This window comes from Cupressus sempervirens, chromosome 3, assembly GCF_028749045.1.
Source record: "Cupressus sempervirens isolate cs-2001-9-10 chromosome 3, ASM2874904v1, whole genome shotgun sequence".
Taxonomy (NCBI): domain Eukaryota; kingdom Viridiplantae; phylum Streptophyta; class Pinopsida; order Cupressales; family Cupressaceae; genus Cupressus; species Cupressus sempervirens.
In genome coordinates, this window is record NC_143120.1 from 312,780,435 (window position 1) to 312,801,872 (window position 21,438).

The following is a 21,438-nucleotide window of genomic DNA, read 5'->3' on the forward strand; positions in this document are numbered from 1 at the left end:
AATTCCTATTCTAGAGGTGGATTTCATGGTAATTGTTTTAGATGTGGTAAAGAGGGACATAGATCTTTTGAATGTAGTTCCTCTGAAGTAGACAAGGTAACAGAAATCTTGTGATTCAAGAAGATTATGAGGGTTCACCAAGTGGACTTGAGGCTAGAGAAAATTTGATGGTGAGAAGAAGCTTATGTAATAAGGGAGGTGATGAGGAACCTATTTTAAGGAGAAGTCTTTTCAAGACAAGATGTAAGATGGCTGGAAAATGTTGTAAAGTGATCATTGACAGTGGAAGTTCTACAAATCTGGCATTAAAAGAGCTGGTTACAAAGTTGAAGTTGCAAAGGCTGAAACATCCCAAACCTTATCATGTTTCATAGATCAAAGATGAGCATAAGATATTGGTAAGTGAGCAATGCCTTGTGAAGTTCAAAATTGGACATTACTTTGATGAAGTTTTGTGTGATATTATGCCCATGGATTGTTGTCATATTTTGTTGGGTAGACCTTGGCAATATGATAGATATGTTGTACATGCTGGAAGATTGAATCAATATACTCTTTGGGTAAATGGGAAGAAACAAACATTGTTGCCTTTGATCGAAAGTCCAGATGAGGTTAATTGTACTGCTATAAAAATTTGCATGGTTAAAGGGAAACAATTTGAAAAGGAAATGAAAAAGAATCAAGTCTATTTTGCTATAATTCTAAGAAAACTGAGTTTTCTCAATAGAGACCGAGTGCAAAAAAATAGTGTTAACCGAGTGCTAGTCAATGGTGACTGAATGACAAATGGCAATATTGATTGAGTACCAGAAGAAATTGCAGAATCGTTGAAAGAGTATAAAGAAATTATTGTTGATGATATTCTTGATGGTTTACCTCCAGTAAGAATTATAAGTCATTGTATGGATCTGATTCCTGGAGCTATTTTTCCAAACGAAGCACCATATAGATTGACACCTACAGAGAATGAAGAACTTAACAGAGAAGTGCATGAGTTGTTGCAGAAAGGTTTGATCAAAGAAAGCTTGAGTCCATGTGTTGTACCTGTTGTATTAGCACCTAAAAAGAATGGGGAATGGGGAATGTGTACTGATTCCAGAGCCATTAACAAGATAACAGTGAAATATAAGTTTCATATGCCAATGATGGATGACATAATGAATTGTTTGAGTGGAGCAAAGTATTTTACCAAGATTGATTTGAAGAGTGGCTATCATCATATCAGAATCAGAGAAGGTGATGAATGAAAGACTGCTTTCAAGACAAAAGATGGTTTGTATGAATGGTTGGTTATGCCTTTTGGTTTGACTAATGCACCTAGTACTTTCATGAGGTTGATGAATGAAGTTCTGAAAAGATTCTTGGGTAAGTTTGTGATTGTTTATTTGGATGATATTCTAATATTCAGCAAGACTAAGGAAGAACATCTTGAGCATATTAGACAAGTATTGCAGAGGTTGAAAAAGGAAAAGTTGTTGATTAATCTGAAAAGGTGTTCTTTTATGCAAGAGGAGATTGTGTATTTGGGATTTGCGATTTCAGCTAATGGTTTGAAGATGGATCTTGAGAAGGTTAAAGCAATTTTGGAATGGCCTACACCTAAGAATGTGAGTGAGGTAAGGTCATTTCATGGTTTTGCTAGTTTTTACAGAAAGTTTATTAAGAATTTCAGTGTTGTTTGTAATGCTATGACTGAAACAACGAGGGGAGATAAAAAGGAATTCAAGTGGACAGATGGAGCTGATAAGAGTTTTGAGACTCTGAAACAAAAGGTTGTTGAATTACCTGTATTGGCTTTGCCTGATTTCAACAAAGTATTTCAAGTTGAATGTGATGCAAGTGGTAATGCAATAGGAGCTGTATTAAGTCAAGAAGGTAAGCCTGTTGCTTTCTTTAGTGAAAAGTTGAATTATGCTAAAAGGAAATATTCTGTGTATGATTAAGAATTTTATGCCATTGTTCAAGCATTGAAAAAATTGAGACATTATTTGATGTCTAACGAGTTTGTGTTGTATACTAATCATAAAGCTTTACAATACTTGGGAAGTCAACATAAATTGAATCAAAGACATATGAAATGGGTTGAGTATTTGTAGAGTTTTACATTTGTGATCAAGCATAAGAGTGGAGTTACTAACAAAGTTGTTGATGCATTGAGTAGAAGACATTCTTTGTTGACTGAAATGAAGGTTGAACTTTTTAGTTTTGATGAGATGAAAGAGTTATATGATGTTGATCCTGATTTTTCTAAGGCGTGGAGAGAGTGCAGAGCACCAAATCTGACATATCACATAAGTAAGTATGATGAGTATTTCATTCAAGAAGGTATGTTGTTCAAAGGTATTCAATTGTGTATTCCTACAAGTCCTATGAGGTTGAATTTGATTAAGGAAAAGCATAGTGGTGGATTAGCTGGACATTTTGGAATTGATAAGACATTGAGTTTGCTGAAAGAGAAATATTGTTAGCCACAAATGTATAAGGATGTTCAAAAATTTGTAAAGAGTTGTGGAGTTTGTCAAGTTACAAAAGGAGTGAGTCAAAATACTGATTTGTATACACCTATTACTATTTCTGAGAAACCTTGGACTGATATCAGTATGGATTTTGTTCTTAGATTGCCTAAAACAGTGAAAGGGTATGATTCCATATTTGTTGTAGTGGACATATTTTCTAAGATGGCTCATTTTATACCATGTAAGAAGACATTAGATGCTAAGCATGTTGCTAAACTTTTCTTTAAAGAGATTGTGAGATTGCATGGATTACCAAGAAGCATTATTTCAAACAGAGATAGTAAGTTTGTTGGTTATTTTTGGAAGACTTTGTGGAAAAAGATGGTATTGAGCTGAAGTTCAATTCTACATTCCATCCAAAATAGATGGACAGACAGAGGTTATGAATAGAAGCTTGGGTAATTTGCTAAGATGTTTTGTTGGGAATAAGCCGAGTAATTGGGAGATGGTATTAGCACAAGTTGAATTTGCATATAATAATTTCATGAATAGGAGTACAGGGAAGACACCTTTTGAGACTGTTACCGGAATGCATCCTAGAGGTATATCAGATTTGAGAGATGTTGCTGGTGAAGAAAAGAAAAGCGTTGTAGGAGAAGAATTTGTTGATTTTATGGAGTCTTTGCATAAGGAAGTGAAGTTGAGGCTGGAACAAAGTAATCAAAAGTATAAGGAGAATGTTGATCAGTCTAGAAGACACCATGATTTTCAAATTGGTGATGAGGTGATGGTTCATCTAAAGAAAGGAAGATTCCCAGTTGGAACATATAGCAAGCTGAAGATGAAGAAACTTGGACCTTGTAAGATCTTGAAGAAGTTTGACAGTGGTAATGCTTATGAAGTTGAGTTACCTGATGACATGGATATATCTCCTATATTTAATATTGTTGATTTGTATAAGTATTAGGAGTCAGAGGATGAATTTGTTATACCAAATGGTTATCCTAAGAAACAAATTGAGGAAGTTGAACAGATATTGGATCAAAGAGTTGGCAAGAGTACAAGAGGAAAAGATTACTATGAATATTTGGTGAAGTGGAAGAACAGACCTATTGAAGATGCTTCATGGATTTCTCAATTTGAGTTGGATTCAACTTAGGTTGGGACATTTCAATGATTTAGGAGAATCATTTCTTTCGACCCCGATTATTTAATGTAGGAGCATCCTGGGTTGCCTTGTTATCCTGCTCATTTTGTTCACCTAGTAGTTTCTTCATGTGCCTAGCAATTCCTTCATGTGCCGAGTTACTGTAACATTCATTCATGTGCCAAGTTACTGTAGCATTCATTCATGTACCGAGTTACCTAGTTGATGCCGAGTGATGCCGAGTTGCCAGTTTCTAGTGATGTCGAGTTGCCAGTTTCCAGTTGATGCCGAGTGCTAGTTTCCAGTTGATGCTGAGTGCCAATTTTTAGTTGATGCCGAGTGCCAGTTTCCTAGTGGGTGTTGAGTTATCCAGTGGGTGTCGAGTTGTCTATTTTTGGTTCTTAGTGGGAGCCGACTTGCGTATTTAATTTCGATCATAAATTTAATGATAGGATCTTGTGTCGACCTTCCTCTTATGCAATGTTCTAGAATGTTCTGTAAGCCGTTTTGGCAAATATAAATAGAGAGTTTAGGCTTAGAGTTAAGCAAGTTTCAGAAGAAAATAAGTTTTGGGAGAAGCTTTTGAAAAGTTTCAGAGAGAGCAGATTAGAGAGCATAACTAAAAGTGTGAATTTGCAGTTGGATCTTTGAATGTGAATGTATTTGTAATTGGTCGTAACCCAGAAGGCCTCACAGTTGGGCATGTATGAAGATATTCTTGATGAATCAATAAAAGTAATTCACTCTTCTTCCTCCTTTGGTTGTTGTTCTTTGTGTTCGTTTATGTTGTGTTAACTCTTGCAGGGTGGTTTGGATAGTTGGGTGAGCCTTTGGCCCTAGTTATTTGCCCTCTTGCCTGCGTCATAGTTGGATGGGTTTGGCACTTGTTGTGGGTGTTATTTGAGCTATGAATATTTTGGACAACTACGAATACATGTGATTAACTTTGGATCAGATTTTTGTGCTTGGCATTTCAATTGGTACAAGATTTTATGATCTTCTATTGCAACAAGTTGGGTGGCTCTCTCTTTGGATGGCTTCTATGTATGTTCGATGGTAGTCGCATAATAGGAGGTGAAATCATTCGTGTTTGAGATTTTGGATACTTTGATTTTATTGCAGGTATCAGGATGGAGCACATGGTGTACTTTGATCCATGATGGTGGATGTGGTGGGAGGGATTGTTCCCTTGTTTATTTATGTGGCTACAAATTGACCCTATGCAATGTATACAACAAGTGGGAGATTGTTGAGATGATGGGTGTTGCACACATTGCATAATATTGTTATATTGTAATATTTTATTTTATTATGTAATGTTGTATCTAAGAGCACCTAGATGGGCATGAAATATGTAAAGATTCTAATGGGATATACTAGATGAGTTGTATTGTAACATTGTGATAATATTTTATGTAATTATTTAATATTGGGGAAAAGAATTCAAATTTCAATATTAAATGTGGGGTCAAGGGGTTAGGTAGCACATGGTTTATGTAATACCACTTGGTGGTTTTGTGGGACTTGCTACTATATAAGCAACCACAAGGGTAGTTGTTGGAGTAAGAAGATAGAAGGGCAAAAGGCCAAGATTCGAATGTGACAAGGCTTGACATGTTAGCCAAGGGAGCATTTGTGAAGGTTGGACACATGGCATGGGATGTGTGGATTCATACTTGTTCACATGGATTGCTCAGTTGTGGTCATGGCTTTGAAGGCTTCCATGGTTGTATTGCAATGGTGTTTTTGTTGAATAATACATGGTGATGGATGCTTTTGGAGGTTGGGTTTTTCCTTCAATGAGGGTTTCCCAAAGTATATCTTGTGTCACAATTGTTGTGGGTATGTTGTCTATTCTCTTGCATGTGGATTTTAATTGCATATTTATTTCAGATCTATTTTGGGTTATGTGAAAATGGTTATATTCTTTGTTGCATGTTTCCTTAAAGTAATATGATCAAGGGGGTGAAGAAAAAATACATGTTTGTGATTAAAAGTACTTTCAAAATCCTGCCCACTCAGCCTCATGTGATTACCTATTACAAGTTGCATTTCCATAAGAGTTGATGGTTTACAGAAATCCTGATGGATTTGAAGAACGTGAGAGATACTGGTAGGCATTGTCGCATTCACTACTCCCCAATTGCATTATGGAATTTGTTGATTTTCTTTACACATTCCCATATCCATACAAGTCTAATTATTTCTCTATTAGATATATTTCTATTCCAATCCCTGAGGTTGATGTGTGACTGTTGCAGGTTGTTGGCTATTCTGAATACTATTCATTTTGATTTATTGCTCCCACGGATGCCAATTTCAACGATAAACTACTCTGTCTATAATTTTTGAACCATGGATTAATAGCATATACTGAAGGAGCTAGTGACATTTCTAAGTTTAAAGCCCATGTGTTGTATTGTCTCTACCTATGCAATGGACTAAGAAATCTAGAGAGTGCTTGCTCGATAGTTCCACAAGGATATAGTTATGCACGCTAACTTTGATGTCTTCTGATCTACGTCGTCTTTTATGTCCTTTCTTGTCTTGCCTACACTATGGATTCTTGAAAGAGTCTTAGCTGTTAGAAAGAAATTAAACTTTTAGTTGAGCCAAATATTTGTAACTATTGTGGCCTTGCTATAGTAATCATAATCTTCTTGGTGTTAATATTAATCATACTTATCACTACTTTCTCTTCTCTTATTTGAGTCATAAAAGAAATTGTACCCTTATATTGTCGTTGACTTATATCCTTATAAAAAAATTAGTTGCAACTGCTAACTAATAATATCATTGTTCTCAAACAATCTAGTGTTTTAGCATTTGTCCTTGCTTCTTCATTGCACACTTTGGTTCATATTTCCCGATTTTAGGAATTTCTTCACTGATGTTATGGATTACGATTGTTGTCTCTTGAATAGTTGTATACACATAATCATGTTGCTTTTAGAATGGCATGTGCGACTTTAACAGATCACATTTATGGAATAACCATTCTCGTTGAGAAATTGATGATCCCTATTTCGTATTCACGGAGAATAGCAATTGTGACTATGGATCCTCATCCTTATTCTTGAAGCAGTTCAAACCGATGCCCTTCTCGATTGATTAATATGGTCTTATTGTCTTAGCGAATTCTCCATGTGTGGGTTGACAAATGGTGTTGAAGACTATTCTTGTATCATCAGTTATTCTGTACATGTATATTACTCAATAAAATTATTTATTGAGGTCTTGGTTTGAAAATATTTGAAAATTTTGTATAAGATTGACTATGTATTGTGGTTGGTGAAGATTGATTGCTTCTTTGGAATTTACCATTTGTGGTTAATGATTTTTTGTTTTTATTTTTCTTTCGTTGAGTATCATTATTGCATGCTTGGGTTTAATGTTTAAAGTCTATCTATGTCAATATACATCCAAACGTTGGACCAAGTTGCCTTGCACACGTGTTCCTTTCTAATTAACAATTTTGGACGATATCAACTATAGATTCAATATCAGATTGAAAAAATGGTTTGTTGCCTTTCTTAGTGACTCTGGTAAAGTGAATACAGGTTGATTACTTCTACTATATGCTAACTATTCAATCACATCAGTGATGAGTCTATATACCTCCTAATGGTGCTTGGACGCTACCAAACTAGTTTGTCAAAATATGTCTTCCACCTTGATTATCCATGGTATGGGTGTATATATATCTGAGATCGCCATGCTTGATAATATTATATTTTCATATTTACAGAGAATTAGATTTGTAACCCTCTAATCGAGATTCAACTGCCATTTTTGAATTCCATGTTCTTCATATATTCGCCTCCATGTTCTTCCTATATTTGCCTCCATGTTAATGTAGGTTTTAATTCATGAAATAGATATTGGCCATGCCAAATACTTCATTTGTTGACTCTGGTCCGATTGTGATAATTCGATGCTATCTGCAAGGGATATTATACGTCCTCTTTTGCATCACTATTGAAAGAGACTTTCGATCTCAGATATCTCTCCCATGCATTTGGAACACATCTATACTTAAAAAAATCTCTCATGTCTTTGATGACTTTTCTTACATTTGCAGCCTTGCTCTGATACCATGTTGAGTAACATGGATCATTTTCTACAAATGTACTAACATTGTCAATGTATTTGATGTCTTCAAAATGCATATTTGAAGACTCATAAATACGAGAGGCGACGTGATGAGAAATGTCTCTATAATTAATCATCATTAGTGTATATATATATATATATATATATATATATATATATATATATATATATATATATATATATATATATATATATATATATATATTCAAATGATGATTTACCATCAACAATGTATCAATCTAACTGCAACTACAAACTACAAAAAATAACTTATTTCCCATCTACTTCAAAGTGGCTACTTGCTTAATAAAAATATATTGAAACCTAAGAAAATAGAAATTTGAAAATAATTCATACCAATAAAAACATAGCTTGAAAAGATATCTTTCAACTTTATATGAAACAATGTGACAAAAGGAAGTATCAAAGGTTATTATCCATCGTAAAAAGTAGAGTGGATTTGACCTACAATGTTGTGAAGAGCTCCACCATAGTTTACATGAAATGTTATGCAAGTTTTGACAAATATATTTTTTCCTTGTGACAAAAAAAAGAAAAAATCAAGTCTCGCATAAGGTTCAATATGAAAAGCATTAGTCTTTAGCGATGTGAAGAGCTTTATTTTAGTTTCTATTGAATTAGATTTAAAATATTGTCTTTTCTATTGAATTAGATTTAAAATATTGTCTAAGTAATTTTTTCTTGGAGTTGTACATCGTCAAGGAATGCACAAATTTTATGTAACATATCCCTTTTAAGTTAGTTCTACATTAGGTTCAAGATCAAAGTGAAGCATATTTTTGGATGAATTATCGAGATATTTAGATGGTCAATATTGAAAATATGTATTAATATAAAGGTAAAATCGTGAGTACATTTAATATTAGATAATATAAAATAAAGTCCGCTAAAAACCAACACTAGAATACTATTTGTATTCCTAATCAAATATATATTTAGAAACATTTTTGAATCAATTATACATTCACAAATACTTCTTCCTAATCAATAACCAATTATTAGTTCTCCAACATTGTAACATTCACACCCACTTCAACCATTGAGGGAAGAATTTATTTAAATATGAGGTTTTTTCTTCAGCTCAAATCCCCTCTTCAACATTAAAAAACTTGAAAAATGACTCTAAACTTTGTGATTGTTAACAAACAAATGTTTTAAATAAATAAAATAATATTACTTTTGAAAAAGCATCGTTGATTTATGTGTGATTGTTAACAAACAAAAGTTTAAAATAAATAAAATAATATTTACCTTTAAAAAGCATCAATGATTTAAGAATTTATTTATCAGTCAATTCTTCCAAAACCTTTGTGCAACTTAGTGAGTGCTCCGCTCCAATACTCAATAATAATAATGCTAATAATAATAACTGCATGACTTATTTGGTGAGAACATTACAAAACATGAGCAATGGTTAAAATCTGAAACACACATTTAGTTAAACTCATGGAACAAGGTTTCGATCTAAACAGCTCCATTAAGCTACATAGAATATCATAAATAAGTAATGGCAAAGCCTTTATCCAGAAGAGATTATATTTGTATGTCATCTTCATAATCATGAGAACTGTGCTTTGAATTAATCTACTCTATCGGAACTTTCAGAGGGTGATTCATATCACTAGACTAGTAGATTTTGCCGCCTGCACTTCTAATTCTTAAATAAGAGTCATTTCACGAATACAGATAGTAAAATGGTTAACTTAATATAATAATAATAATAATAGACTAATTAGAAAAATAATAATATCATGTTTTAACACTTGATTGAATATTTTATATATTATGATTGTATCATTAAAAAATAAGTAAATAATTATTATACTTATTTTTGTTAATTATTGTTAGTTGGACAGCTGTTATTTCTAACCCGGAAATAGCAGCACTATTTATGGGTAGCTTGGACAGCTGTTCGTCCTTATCTATGAATAGCGGTTGTATTTATGGGTGGTTTGGACAGCTGTTTGTCCACTTGCCAAAAATTAGTAAATGGTTATTATTTACTAATTTTAGAGATTCTCTTTTGGACACCTTGCAACCAATTCTATTATTGGCTGTCGAGTTGTCTTAATCTCAGCCGTTGGTTTGATTTAATCTCGATCGTTGGTTTACCAACGAGAGTAGTATAAAAAGGGGTCTAGGGGGCATTTGGAGAGCAAAAAGAGAAGAAGCTTTTGTGAAGCAGTTTTGCAGTGTTAGCAAACAGTCTTGCAGTGTTAGCAAGGGCGTTGTGTTAGCGCAGGGATAGCAGTGAGAAATATCAGTGGGAGAAATTAGGAAGTTGTCGGAGTTCTGCCAGTGTGAGGCAAGAAATTTTGTATCTCTTGATTTGCTGAAGTTTAATATAATTTCTCATCTGTAGAACTGGTTTTCCCTTAGGGGTTTTTCCAGGGACAATTTGTCCGAAAATATTGTGTTCATTGTGTTGCGCATTTCTTTCCGTATTTTATAAGTGAAGTTGCAGTTGTGTTATTCTTCGATATTAGCTGGGAATTTATTTTCAGCAATTTAATAATCATTTGTGATAGGAGATTAATAATCAGTAACTGCAATAGTTTGATTTTTCACATGGTATCAGAGCATTGTTAAGGGTAGAAGAGTTTTGCCCTAGGAAAGAAATTTTGATCTCTTTAGATTTATTATTGCTTTAAACCCTTGAGATGGCTTCAGCTGGTTTGAGAGATCAGGATAGATTGGATGGTGCCTCAAATTTTGGTGTCTAGAAGGCCATAATTTCTTTATTGTTGGAAGAGAATGGTATCAAAGATTATGCTACCAGTGGTGTACCTGTACCAACGGATGCAACACAGCTTGCAGCATATAGGAAGGACGATGCCAAAGCGAGGAGGATTATCCTTGATGGTGTCAAGGATCATATTGTTCCACATATCTCGGAGCTAGATACAGCAAAGAAGATGTGGGACGCTATTCTAAATCTATACCAGAATGCTACCACCAACAGGAAGTTGATTCTCAGAGAGAAGCTAAAGAATATCCGGATGAATCAGGGAGAAGACGTCACAAATTACCTCACCAGACTCAGACTTGTCAAGGATGAGTTAGCAACTGTTGGAGATAGCCCTAGTGATGATGAGCTAGTGAAAATAGCCCTAAATGGGTTTACTAAACAATGAAGTGTCTTTGTTCAAGTTGTCAGTGGACGAGATACTTTACCGAGTTGGGATCGACTATGCACTGATTTCACTCAGGAGGAGTTTAGACTAAGTCTTGTCAATGGGGCCAACAAGAGTCAGAAAAATGAGGTGGAACAAGAGAACGTTGCCCTAGCGGGTAAAGGGAAAGCAAAGAAGGGATCTAGCAAAGGATCAAATTCACAAAGTGAAAAGAAGAAGAAGGACCTTTCTAAAGTCAGGTGCTTTGAATGTCACGAGTTTGGCCACTATGTCAGTGATTGCCCAGAGAGGAAAAAAGGTAAGAAGCAGGTGGCAGCTTCAGCAAGTGCAGAAGAACTCTCCAGCAGAATGGAAGATGAGTTTGCACTCATAGCTTGTATGGTTAGCTCAACCTCACAGTGTGTTTGGTATATAGATAGTGGGGCGTCATTTCATATGACAGGAGTTAGAGAGTACTTCTCCAGTTACAAGGAGGAGGACACCAACATCCAGATTTCTATGGGAAACTTGTCCAAACTCAACCCTGTTGGGAAAGGGACTGTTCAGTTTCAGAGGGAGAATGGAAAGATAATTCTTCTTCATGATGTGTTATATGTGTCGGGCTTAGGTATGAATTTGATTTCTGTATCTGTTCTTCAGGATAGGGGGTATAATGTACTCTTTAGAGGGACACGTGTTGATTAAGCACAAGGATTGGAAATCACCCATAACTATTGGAATTAGGAGTGGTCACCTTTATAGATTGCAGTTTGATACTCCTAAGGCACTTATGAGCAACAATAATCCTAGAGATCTTGGAGAGCTATGGCATAGGAGGTTGGGCCATATTCATCATGGAGCACTTAGATTGCTTCGTGAGACTGTGACAGGTGTTCTAGAGGTGAGCACAGAGCATGACGATGTATGTAAGGGATGTGTGTTGGGAAAGTTTGCGAAAGCATCTTTTCCAAGGAGTGACACCAGATCTAAGGGTGTTCTTGATCTAGTACATTCAGATGTTTGTGGACCAATGTCAACGAAATCTCTCAGAGGATATGAGTACTATGTTACTTTTATTGATGACTTCTCTAAAAAGACCTGGATATACTTCTTGAAGACTAAAGATGAGGTTTTCAGTCGATTCCAAGAGTTCAAGGCTCTTGTGGAGAACTCGACAGGAAAGAAGATAAAGGTTCTTCGGTCAGACAATGGAGGCGAGTACAAAGGAAATGTCTTCCAGGAGTTCTGCACCAGAGAAGGAATCAAGAGAGAATGGACTATTCCTTACAATCCACAGCAGAATGGAGTTGCTGAGAGGAAGAACCGTTCTATATCGGAGGCAACAAGAGCTATGCTACATGACCAGGACCTGCCCCGTTACTTATGGGCAGAGGCGTGTAATACAGCAGTCTACATTCAGAATAGAGTTCCACACAAGGTGCTAGGGAAGATGACACCAAAGGAGGCTTTCACAGGGAAGAAGCCAGATGTTAGTCACTTCAGGATATTCGAGAGTTTGGCATATTGTCATATTCCTGAAGATACACGTACAAAGTTAGATCAGACTGCAGAGAGGGGGTACTTTGTTGGGTACAGTGAGACCTCAAAGGCATACAGGATTTTCATTCCGAGGACTAAAAGAGTTATTGTCAGACGGGATGTCAAGTTCATGGAGGACAAGGCATTCAAGAGATCTAGAGATTTGCCAGCAGATGATCAGAGTGAGCAGCCAACAGAAGCTCCAAGACCAAGTCAAGGGCATCAAAGCTCAAGTACAGTTACCAGTACGAGTGTAGACTCAGTTAGTGAAGATTCACAGAGTATGGAGCAACAGGTGCAACAGGAAATGCATCTGGAAGACTTAGAGGTTGACATTTCATCCTCTACAGTTGGCAGCAGGAACCATGTGGTTCCAGATACACAAAGGGATACTCAGGAGTTTGTGGGAGCTCCTAGTAAGAGTACTAGACAGCGAAGACAACCAGCCAAGTTCAATGACTATGTGGCATTAGTTAGTCAGTTGGTAGATAGTGAGCCTTCTAGCTATCAGGAAGCTGCAGAACATCAGGTATGGCGAGATGCTATGGTTGAGGAATATTCTTCAATAATGCAGAATGATGTGTGAGAGGTAGTACCTAGACCAATAGATAGGGCTGTAGTTGGATCACGCTGGATCTATAAGATAAAGCACAGTGCAGATGGTAGCATCGAGAAATACAAGGCTAGGTTTGTGGCAAAGGGGTTCTCTCAGAAGGAGGGAATAGACTATGAGGAGACATTTGCTCCAGTTGCCAGGTATACTTCTATACGAGCTGTAATCTCACTTGCAGCACAGATGGGATGGCAGATCCATCAAATGGATGTCAAGACAGCATTCCTCAATGGTGAGTTGAAGGAAGAGGTATACATAGAACAACCAGAAGGCTTTGTAGCACACAGCAAAGAGACCCACATGTGCAGATTGAAGAAAGCATTGTACGGACTCAAGCAGGCTCCTAGAGCGTGGTATGAGCGCATTGATACATACTTGCAAAAAATGGGCTTTGTGAAGAGTGAAGCAGATGCTAACCTCTACTACTTGATGGTTAGGGGTGAGATTCTCATTCTTGTTCTTTATGTGGACGACCTATTTCTTACAGGTTCACTAGGGCTCATAGTGGATTGCAAGAGGAACCTTGCAGAAGAGTTCGAGATGAAGGATTTAGGACTTATGCACTACTTTCTAGGCATGGAAGTGTGGCAGACAGATGGGGAGATTTTCCTTGGTCAAGGGAAATATTGCATTGAAATCTTGAAAAAATTCGGAATGGAGGATTGCAAAGCCATGTCTACACCCATGATCACGAATTGGAGGAAGGTAGATACATCTAAGGAGAAAGATGTAGATCCCACTTTATATAGACAGTTGATTGGTTCGCTTATGTATTTGGTCAACACTAGACCAGATATAGCATTTGCAGTAAACTCTCTTAGTCAGTTCATGGTTGAACCAAAGAGAATGCATTGGATAGCGGCTAAGCATGTGTTACGTTACTTGTGTGGTACAGTCGAGTATGGGATCAGATATGTTCGAGGTGAAGGTATCAGGTTGATAGGCTATACTGACGCAGATTGGGCAGGAAGTACAACAGACAAAAAGAGCACTTCAGGGTGTTGTTTCAACTTGGGATCAGGAGTTGTATCTTGGTTCAGCAGGAAGCAGAAGTCTGTGGCTCTAAGTTCAGCAGAAGCAGAATACATAGCAGCTAGCATGGCGACATGTGAAGCTATATGGCTTCGAAAGTTGTTCGTAGCCTTGTTTGGTCAGAAGGTTGAGACTACTGTGATACATTGTGACAATCAGAGTTGCATCAAGTTGTCTGAAAATCCAATGTTTCATGATAGGTCTAAACATATAGATATCAGATATCACTTCATCAGAGATTGTGTACAAAGGGGAGTTGTTCGACTACAATACATACCTACAGATGAGCAGGTAGCAGACATTCTGACGAAGGCTTTGGGAAAGGCCAAATTTATCTTCTTCAGAGATAAGATGGGTGTCATGTAGAATAGCTTCCTCGCTAAGAGGGAGTGTTAATTATTGTTAGTTGGACAGCTGTTATTTTTGACCCGGAAATAGCAGCACTATTTATGGGTAGCTTGGACAGCTGTTCATCCTTATCTATGAATAGCGGTTGTATTTATGGGTGGTTTGGACAGCTGTTTGTCCACTTGCCAAAAATTAGTAAATGGTTATTATTTACTAATTTTAGAGATTCCCTTTTGGACACCTTGCAACCAATTCTATTATTGGCTGTCGAGTTGTCTTAATCTCAGCTGTTGGTTTGATTTAATCTCGGTCGTTGGTTTACCAACGAGAGTAGTATAAAAAGAGGTCTAGGGGGCATTTGGAGAGCAAAAAGAGAAGAAGCTTTTGTGAAGCAGTTTGTAGTGTTAGCAAACAGTCTTGCAGTGTTAGCAAGGGCGCAGTGTTAGCGCAGGGATAGCAGTGAGAAATATCAGCGGGAGAAATTAGGAGGTTGTCGGAGTTCTGCCAGTGTGAGGCAAGGAATTTTGTATCTCTTGATTTGCTGAAGTTTAATATAATTTCTCATCTGTAGAACTGGTTTTCCCTTAGGGGTTTTTCCAGGGACAATTTGTCCGAAAATATTGTGTTCATTGTGTTGCGCATTTCTTTCCGTATTTTATAAGTGAAGTTGCAGTTGTGTTATTCTTCGATATTAGCTGAGAATTTATTTTCAGCAGTTGAATAATCATTTGTGATAGGAGATTAATAATCAGTGACTGCAATAGTTTGATTTTTCACAATTTTTCGCAATAAGTTTAATTGTGATATTACTAGTTCCAAGATTTAATTAGTGAAACACATTCATCTATAATTACCCTATATTTTGTCCACAAACCATGTATTCATACAGTTCTGTTGATTTACCAAATCAATTCATAAGTGAATTCGGGAAAGAGAAATTATCCTTTACAAACTATGAGTTCTGTGCATATCCACATTCTAGCCACCTCCTTACCTTAACGTCAAAGATAAATCTTCTGAAGTGTTCACAGAATATAATTTTTTCGGAGTTCTCAAACTTTGTCTGCAGTCGCATAAAGAATATTCCCTAATCTAGACTAGTCTGGATTTCGGAACTTGGTAACCACGGCTACGACTGCTAGGTATGTTTACATGTAAGTGCATTAAAAATATTATAAAAGCATACATTTACCGAACTGCCAGTTATATTTTGATGCTAAATAAACATGTTTCAAGCACTCAGAGGATGTTCTCTTCTTATTAGAAATATTCAGAGATAGAAGATGAAAATGTTCTCTTCTTGTTGGAAATAAATTAATAATATTCAGAGATGAAGATGAAAAAATCCTATTAAAATGATAGAAAACTTATTTTTGTTAAAATTCTTCCTTCTTATTTGGGACTAAACATAAATCATAGTAGAAAAATTCCTGATGTGGCCTGAAGCGATTATATCTCAAGAATGCATTCGTATACTTCTTCAATTTTAAAGGCACGCGCATCATATTGCAGTTCTTTCATTACAATTTCCAGCAAAAAAATTTAACAGCACACGAGTTCATTTGACAATTCGAATTTTCATTCCTCGTGCTAGCATTTCAAAAAAAGATGGATCTTCAAATCCTCATCCACTCGTATGAAAAAATCTTACATGCAGTGTTTCCGCAAGTGCACTTGCTGAAGACTGAACTGCTATGGAATTAGTATTAAACAGTTTTGAAATACACATTTACATTGATAATTAACTAAATGGGGAAGGGAAATGGGCCCCTCTTCCCTTGAACCAACATTGATGCATTATGATGCATCTGTGCATCTGTTGGTCTCACTTCTCAGAATTGTGACTGGACGAAAGAAGCTTCAGAAATACATGTGATTTTCCAGAGTGGGATTTGGGCTAAGTCATCTAGATGAAAAACAATGACCAAGAAAAAAGACACTTTCAATGCCATTATGCACAAATTCAAGGGGAAAAAATTAAAATTTGCCACCTTTGCTTGCCGCTTCAGGTAATAGCTACAGGAATCGGAAAAAGGCATTAAGTTTTTGGTACTTTATTCGTGATTTGGCAGTTTTGCAATTTCAATGCATTCCATACGAGGTGTATCTATCAATAAATACAGATGACAGTGTCCTGGCAACACAACAGAAGGCCGTATTATATAAGGTCGGTACCTACTTGCTAATGCAAAAGTTTATAAAAATAAAGAAATGCTCGACTTCCGAAGTATTACGTTTTGTTTTCCTAATGACGAATCTAATCTTTGATTCGACGTGAAACATAAGTAAATAAAGGAATACACAGCTTAATCCAAAAAAAGCTCCAGAGATTAAACCCACTTACCGACTAATATACAGATCAGGTACTCTGCTTAAGAACCCATTCTATCAACAGCGTGGCCACAAAATTTTCTGTTTTGAGTCCTTCAAGAACTGATCACGCAAATTGGCATTCAAATTAATCATATAAAAAAGCCGAGCATGCCAGAATAACAAGATTAAAAAAATATCAGACATCATACATATTAGATACACATGAGCCACTCTAAAATGCAAAGAAAAAGCACATTTGCCATGTGCAGTAATACCATATTAATCACACGTGAAAAACTTCAGATTCGGTCCCGTCATCATCATCCATATCTTCCAGAATTACATATCTTGCAGGAGCTTTGTTCTGATCCATATTAAAACTGCTGCTTTCATTCAATGGATTTTTCTTCAATTTCTGATACCTGGAATAATGAAACCATGTTGTCAACAGCTATATAGCCAGGATTTTAGTACAGCTTCATTACATTACTAAGATTCAATTTCGTAGCAATTTTTAATTACTTAGGAGGCAACCGGTTAGTAATCACAATTTCAGCATTCATGTAAAAGGTCTTAATATCTGCATCTTCATTTGGTGGGATGGTAGAAACTGTGTCCTCCAGACTGAAGGTTGGTTCAAGTAGATAAAATACTGTTCTGCGACTCACAGTGGGTTTGAACTTTATCTTTTCTGGCTGCTCTCACCACCCCCTACTCGTAGGACCCGTACAAGGAGTAAAAGGAAGAAATCAATGAAATCAAAGGCATGAGACCCATGTCTTTGATAGTCAATCTCCTTTCCCAATCCAACATAAACTGTACGAACAATTATAAAGGAATGCGGTTGGATTGCAAGACTAAACACCCTAGGCTGGTAGCTACATGTGAAGGTAGGTCCAGAAGTGGTCATTAGGAAACATAAATTCACAGGATTGTGATGTGAAAGTGCTTTGGCAGGTGGTGACATAGTATTTGAACCTCCAATAGTTCCGAGACTATAATGCCTTTTTTACCTATTTGCTAATGGTTTTCTTACTTGGACTCACTTGCCATCGGCTCCTAACAAAATTATATATAGCACTTCCATCAAATGCAAATGCTGCCACAGTTGGGGCTCATTTCACGTTTTAAACATTCCACAATGTGTTCCGTACAAGGATTGTACTAAAAATAATGTTAGTAGGAATGTAAATGACTGAATATCTTAACATAATGCATAGAGATTTGGCAAGTCGAACCTTATTCAATGGTGGTGACTAAATCAAAAACAATATAGCAATTTGTTGTGACCCATTCAATGTCCCAGACAATTTATAGGAGTAGAGCAGTTTTATAGCTGCTTCTTTGTCTGAAAATATTTTGCATGTTCATTTGTAAAGAGTGATCCCTTATTGGAAGCAGATCAATAACTTAATGAGGTTGGAACTTCCAGGCACCTAATGACTGGGAGAGATGGAGGAACCATCCACATAATAGCAACATTGAATATGATGAGATGCCTTAATTTTATCATTGGCAATGGGTCTACTTATTTTTGGCAGAAGGCACAAGAACCTATCAACCCTTGATGGCCCATTGTCAAAGGTCCAACAAAGTCTTGACAATAAAAAACCATAGATGCTATATTTTATGAGAGACTACACCAGAAAAGAAGAGTATATTGAGAGTTTATATACCTACCTTTGGTTAACAGAAAAAAACTGGTTTCGATCTACAGCAAGAAGAGGGGGAAAATGATCAACAATCTTCATGTTGTTTCCATCTGAGATGACTTCAAAAGAAATCATGCACGTAGTAAAGGGAACAAACCATGATGTTGTATATTATAGTTACTGAATGGATTTTAAAAAGGTATAATCTTTCCAAACCGTGCACAACAGTGACAAAAATGCTAAAAAATGACTCGCCATGTCCACTCTTTGGTTAGCAATTTATTCATTCAATCGGTAGAATTCAAGTTACTACCAGCTTGTTGAACTGTTATTGTTAATAATTTAAGACAACATACGATAGTAGCTCGAGCAAATGTGACTTCACCTATTCAATTAAATGCCACAAACCAGGCATCAGAAAAGTGAAAAACCTTCTTTAAGTTCATTCTAGTTCTGCATTGCGTCAGAAGCTTTCCTGATCTCCCATTATACCAGTAACTAGATTACACTATCTGAATGTTAATTCCTATGAGGTAAGTGAGAAGGATGTGATAAGCATCTCATTTGTAGGTGTATACTACACATTTATGGAAATAAAATCAGAAACCACTAGCTTGAAGTGCTGCAGGGTCGTGGACTGCAAAGAGCCTAACTCTTATGCCGAAGAATTCTGATATGCTTTTTCTGAAATTGATTGTTTTGCCAAAAAAATTGGTTTTTGGAATATATGATTTTTTACTTTTTCAGAACTTGAAATGAAACAATGCATAGAAATTGAAAGCAATTCCAACTTGCAAATTAACTTTATTCAATGTAAAGAAATATGCAAATATTTACAGTTCTGAATGCAACGCAAATAATTCAGAATTTTATGGAACCTGGTGATACTAAATAATGGTGTTGACATCTTCAGAATAGTCTGTTGTAGCCCAAATGCAGACCAGTTGTTGATGTGGCTGCTGGTATGAATCACATGGCCGAAACGATCGAGTTTGAGCCCTCTACTTTGCACCCAGCCTTACTATCAGTTTACCAAGCCTTCAAAAACCCAGCACGTCTATGATAGGGTGTTTCCTTCCCAACATGGCTGTTGTAAGAACATAAAACTCGGCCCCTAGAATGCAGAATTTAAACCAGTCCTTCTAGCCATCCATATACCAGATCAATTGCAGCATTTTTAGAATACTTTCTTGCACAGACATCCCACCAAACCTTGCTAATCACAGTTGTAGCTATAACAAAATTCATTGGCATAAATGACCAACTCAGAGTGCAAAGTATCTGAAAGGAATTCACAATCCCTTCAGCAACAACTCCTTAAACCCTTGAAAGCCTTCAAACTCACAAAATACATATGCAATAAGATGAATCGATCCATGTCTAAAGGCTTGCTTTTGTAATAAATGGAGCCAAGAAAGCTCCTTTACACCAATGGCGAGTAGCTTCTTCCACACACTTTTCACTTAAATAAAAACTTTGTTTTTGATTGCACATTTCAATTTTGAAATATAAAAAACTTATGTACCTTTTTAATAATAAACTTGACTTAGGCTTAAAGTTAATTAATTAAGTATGACTTGATTAATAACTTTCATTATTCTCCTAGCTCAAGAAAATGTCATGTATCCCTCCAAATGCAGAAATAGCCTGACCAAAGCATCTCCCAAGTGCACTGTTAAAAATGGAGACTAGCCCTTCTAACTTATTATAAATAGTAAGTCGACTACTTGAGACCCTCAAATCAAAGCATTAGCTCACAGGGGTCGCAATGATGAGCTAGCATAACTATGCTCTTGAAGCCTGCCAAAAAGGGGACATCATAGTCCTCCCTCCCCAAGATTGTTTGTCCTCGAGCAATCATAATCCTGGATGTTGAAGAATATCCTTTGACTCCCAAGTGGCATCTTCAACAGGTAAAGCATGCCACTTCACTAAAAACTCCTTAATGACTTGCTGCCTAAAAAAACAACTCCAACTTTCCCTCCTCATCCATGGGTGGAAAAATAGGAGATGGGAAAACATGACTACCTAAAACCTTCTTGAGGCATGATACATGGAACACACTATGCACTTTGTTATCCACTAGTAAATCAAGCTCATAAGCAACCTCACCTAGTCGTCTATTTAACATAGAAGGGAACATAACAACGAGGCTTAAGCTTTTCAGCTCCACTCTTCCCGATAGATGATTGTCTATAAGGCTACAACATCAAATATACCATATCACCAACCTGAAAAAAAGTGAGCAATTCTTCATTGATTCCCTTTGAATATTTTCTTTCAGAGTCCTCATGATATCCTGACTATCCCACAATATATCACCTGCATTGGGCACCCTACTGTCATTGAACAACAAATCCATTAAGCTCGCAGGATCATACCCGTGCAGGGCTCTGAAAGGAGTCACCTAAATAGACATATGACGAGTGGAATTATAGCAATACTCACATAAATGTATACACTTCACTCGAGCTCGTTATTGCACTAACACATAATTTCGTAGATAGTCTTCCACCCATTTATTAACAATCTCAATCAGGCCATTAGTCTAAGGGTGTTAAAAAGTGTTTGGAGTTAACTTCGTCCCACACAATCTGACCAACTCCTGTCAGAAGCAATTCTTGAAATGACTATCTCAGCCACTAACAATACTCTAGGGTAAACCATACCGTCTGAAAATCTCCCTGAAGAACAACTCAGCTACCTGTACTGCTGAAAATGTGGTGGTCATAGGAAACAAATGCCTGTATTTGGTAATGCGATCCACCACTACAAATATGTAATCTTTGCCTTGCGCTATTGGCAAGCCCACAATGAAGTCCATTAAAAAACATTCCCACTTCCTCTCAAGAATGGGAAGTGGCTGGAATAAACTAGCTGGATAAGTATGCACATGTTTGTTTTGATGACAAACAGTATGTTAGGCAGTCCTTACAGTATGCTCATCCTAAGAACCACATCAGTACCTCCAATATCAGCAACATAAAAAACTGTCTTAAATTCATAATTATTTAGCCTCGTGAAAAGCTCAGAAATCATCCTGTTACACTTACATGTGTAGCCATCAGCCACCTTAACTCTAATACCTTCG

At 36.5% G+C, this 21,438-nt stretch overlaps 1 protein-coding gene across 3 annotated transcripts in view; it reads right to left on the reverse strand.

Annotated features, from left to right (window-relative positions):
* Positions 1-15,866: 15,866 nt before the first annotated feature.
* The window catches only part of LOC149566238 (Nucleotide/sugar transporter family protein), a 162,149-nt gene continuing 156,577 nt past the window's right edge, over positions 15,867-21,438 (reverse strand). For all 3 annotated transcript variants that reach the window (XM_089819654.1, XM_089819655.1, XM_089819656.1), the window contains 3 exons: positions 16,971-17,117; positions 16,727-16,815; positions 15,867-16,516 (listed from right to left, as the gene is read on the reverse strand). In XM_089819654.1, the coding sequence (XP_089675780.1) occupies positions 16,979-17,117 (139 nt within the window). In that variant the 3' untranslated portion in view covers positions 15,867-16,516; positions 16,727-16,815; positions 16,971-16,978. The remainder of the gene's footprint in view (positions 16,517-16,726; positions 16,816-16,970; positions 17,118-21,438) is intronic.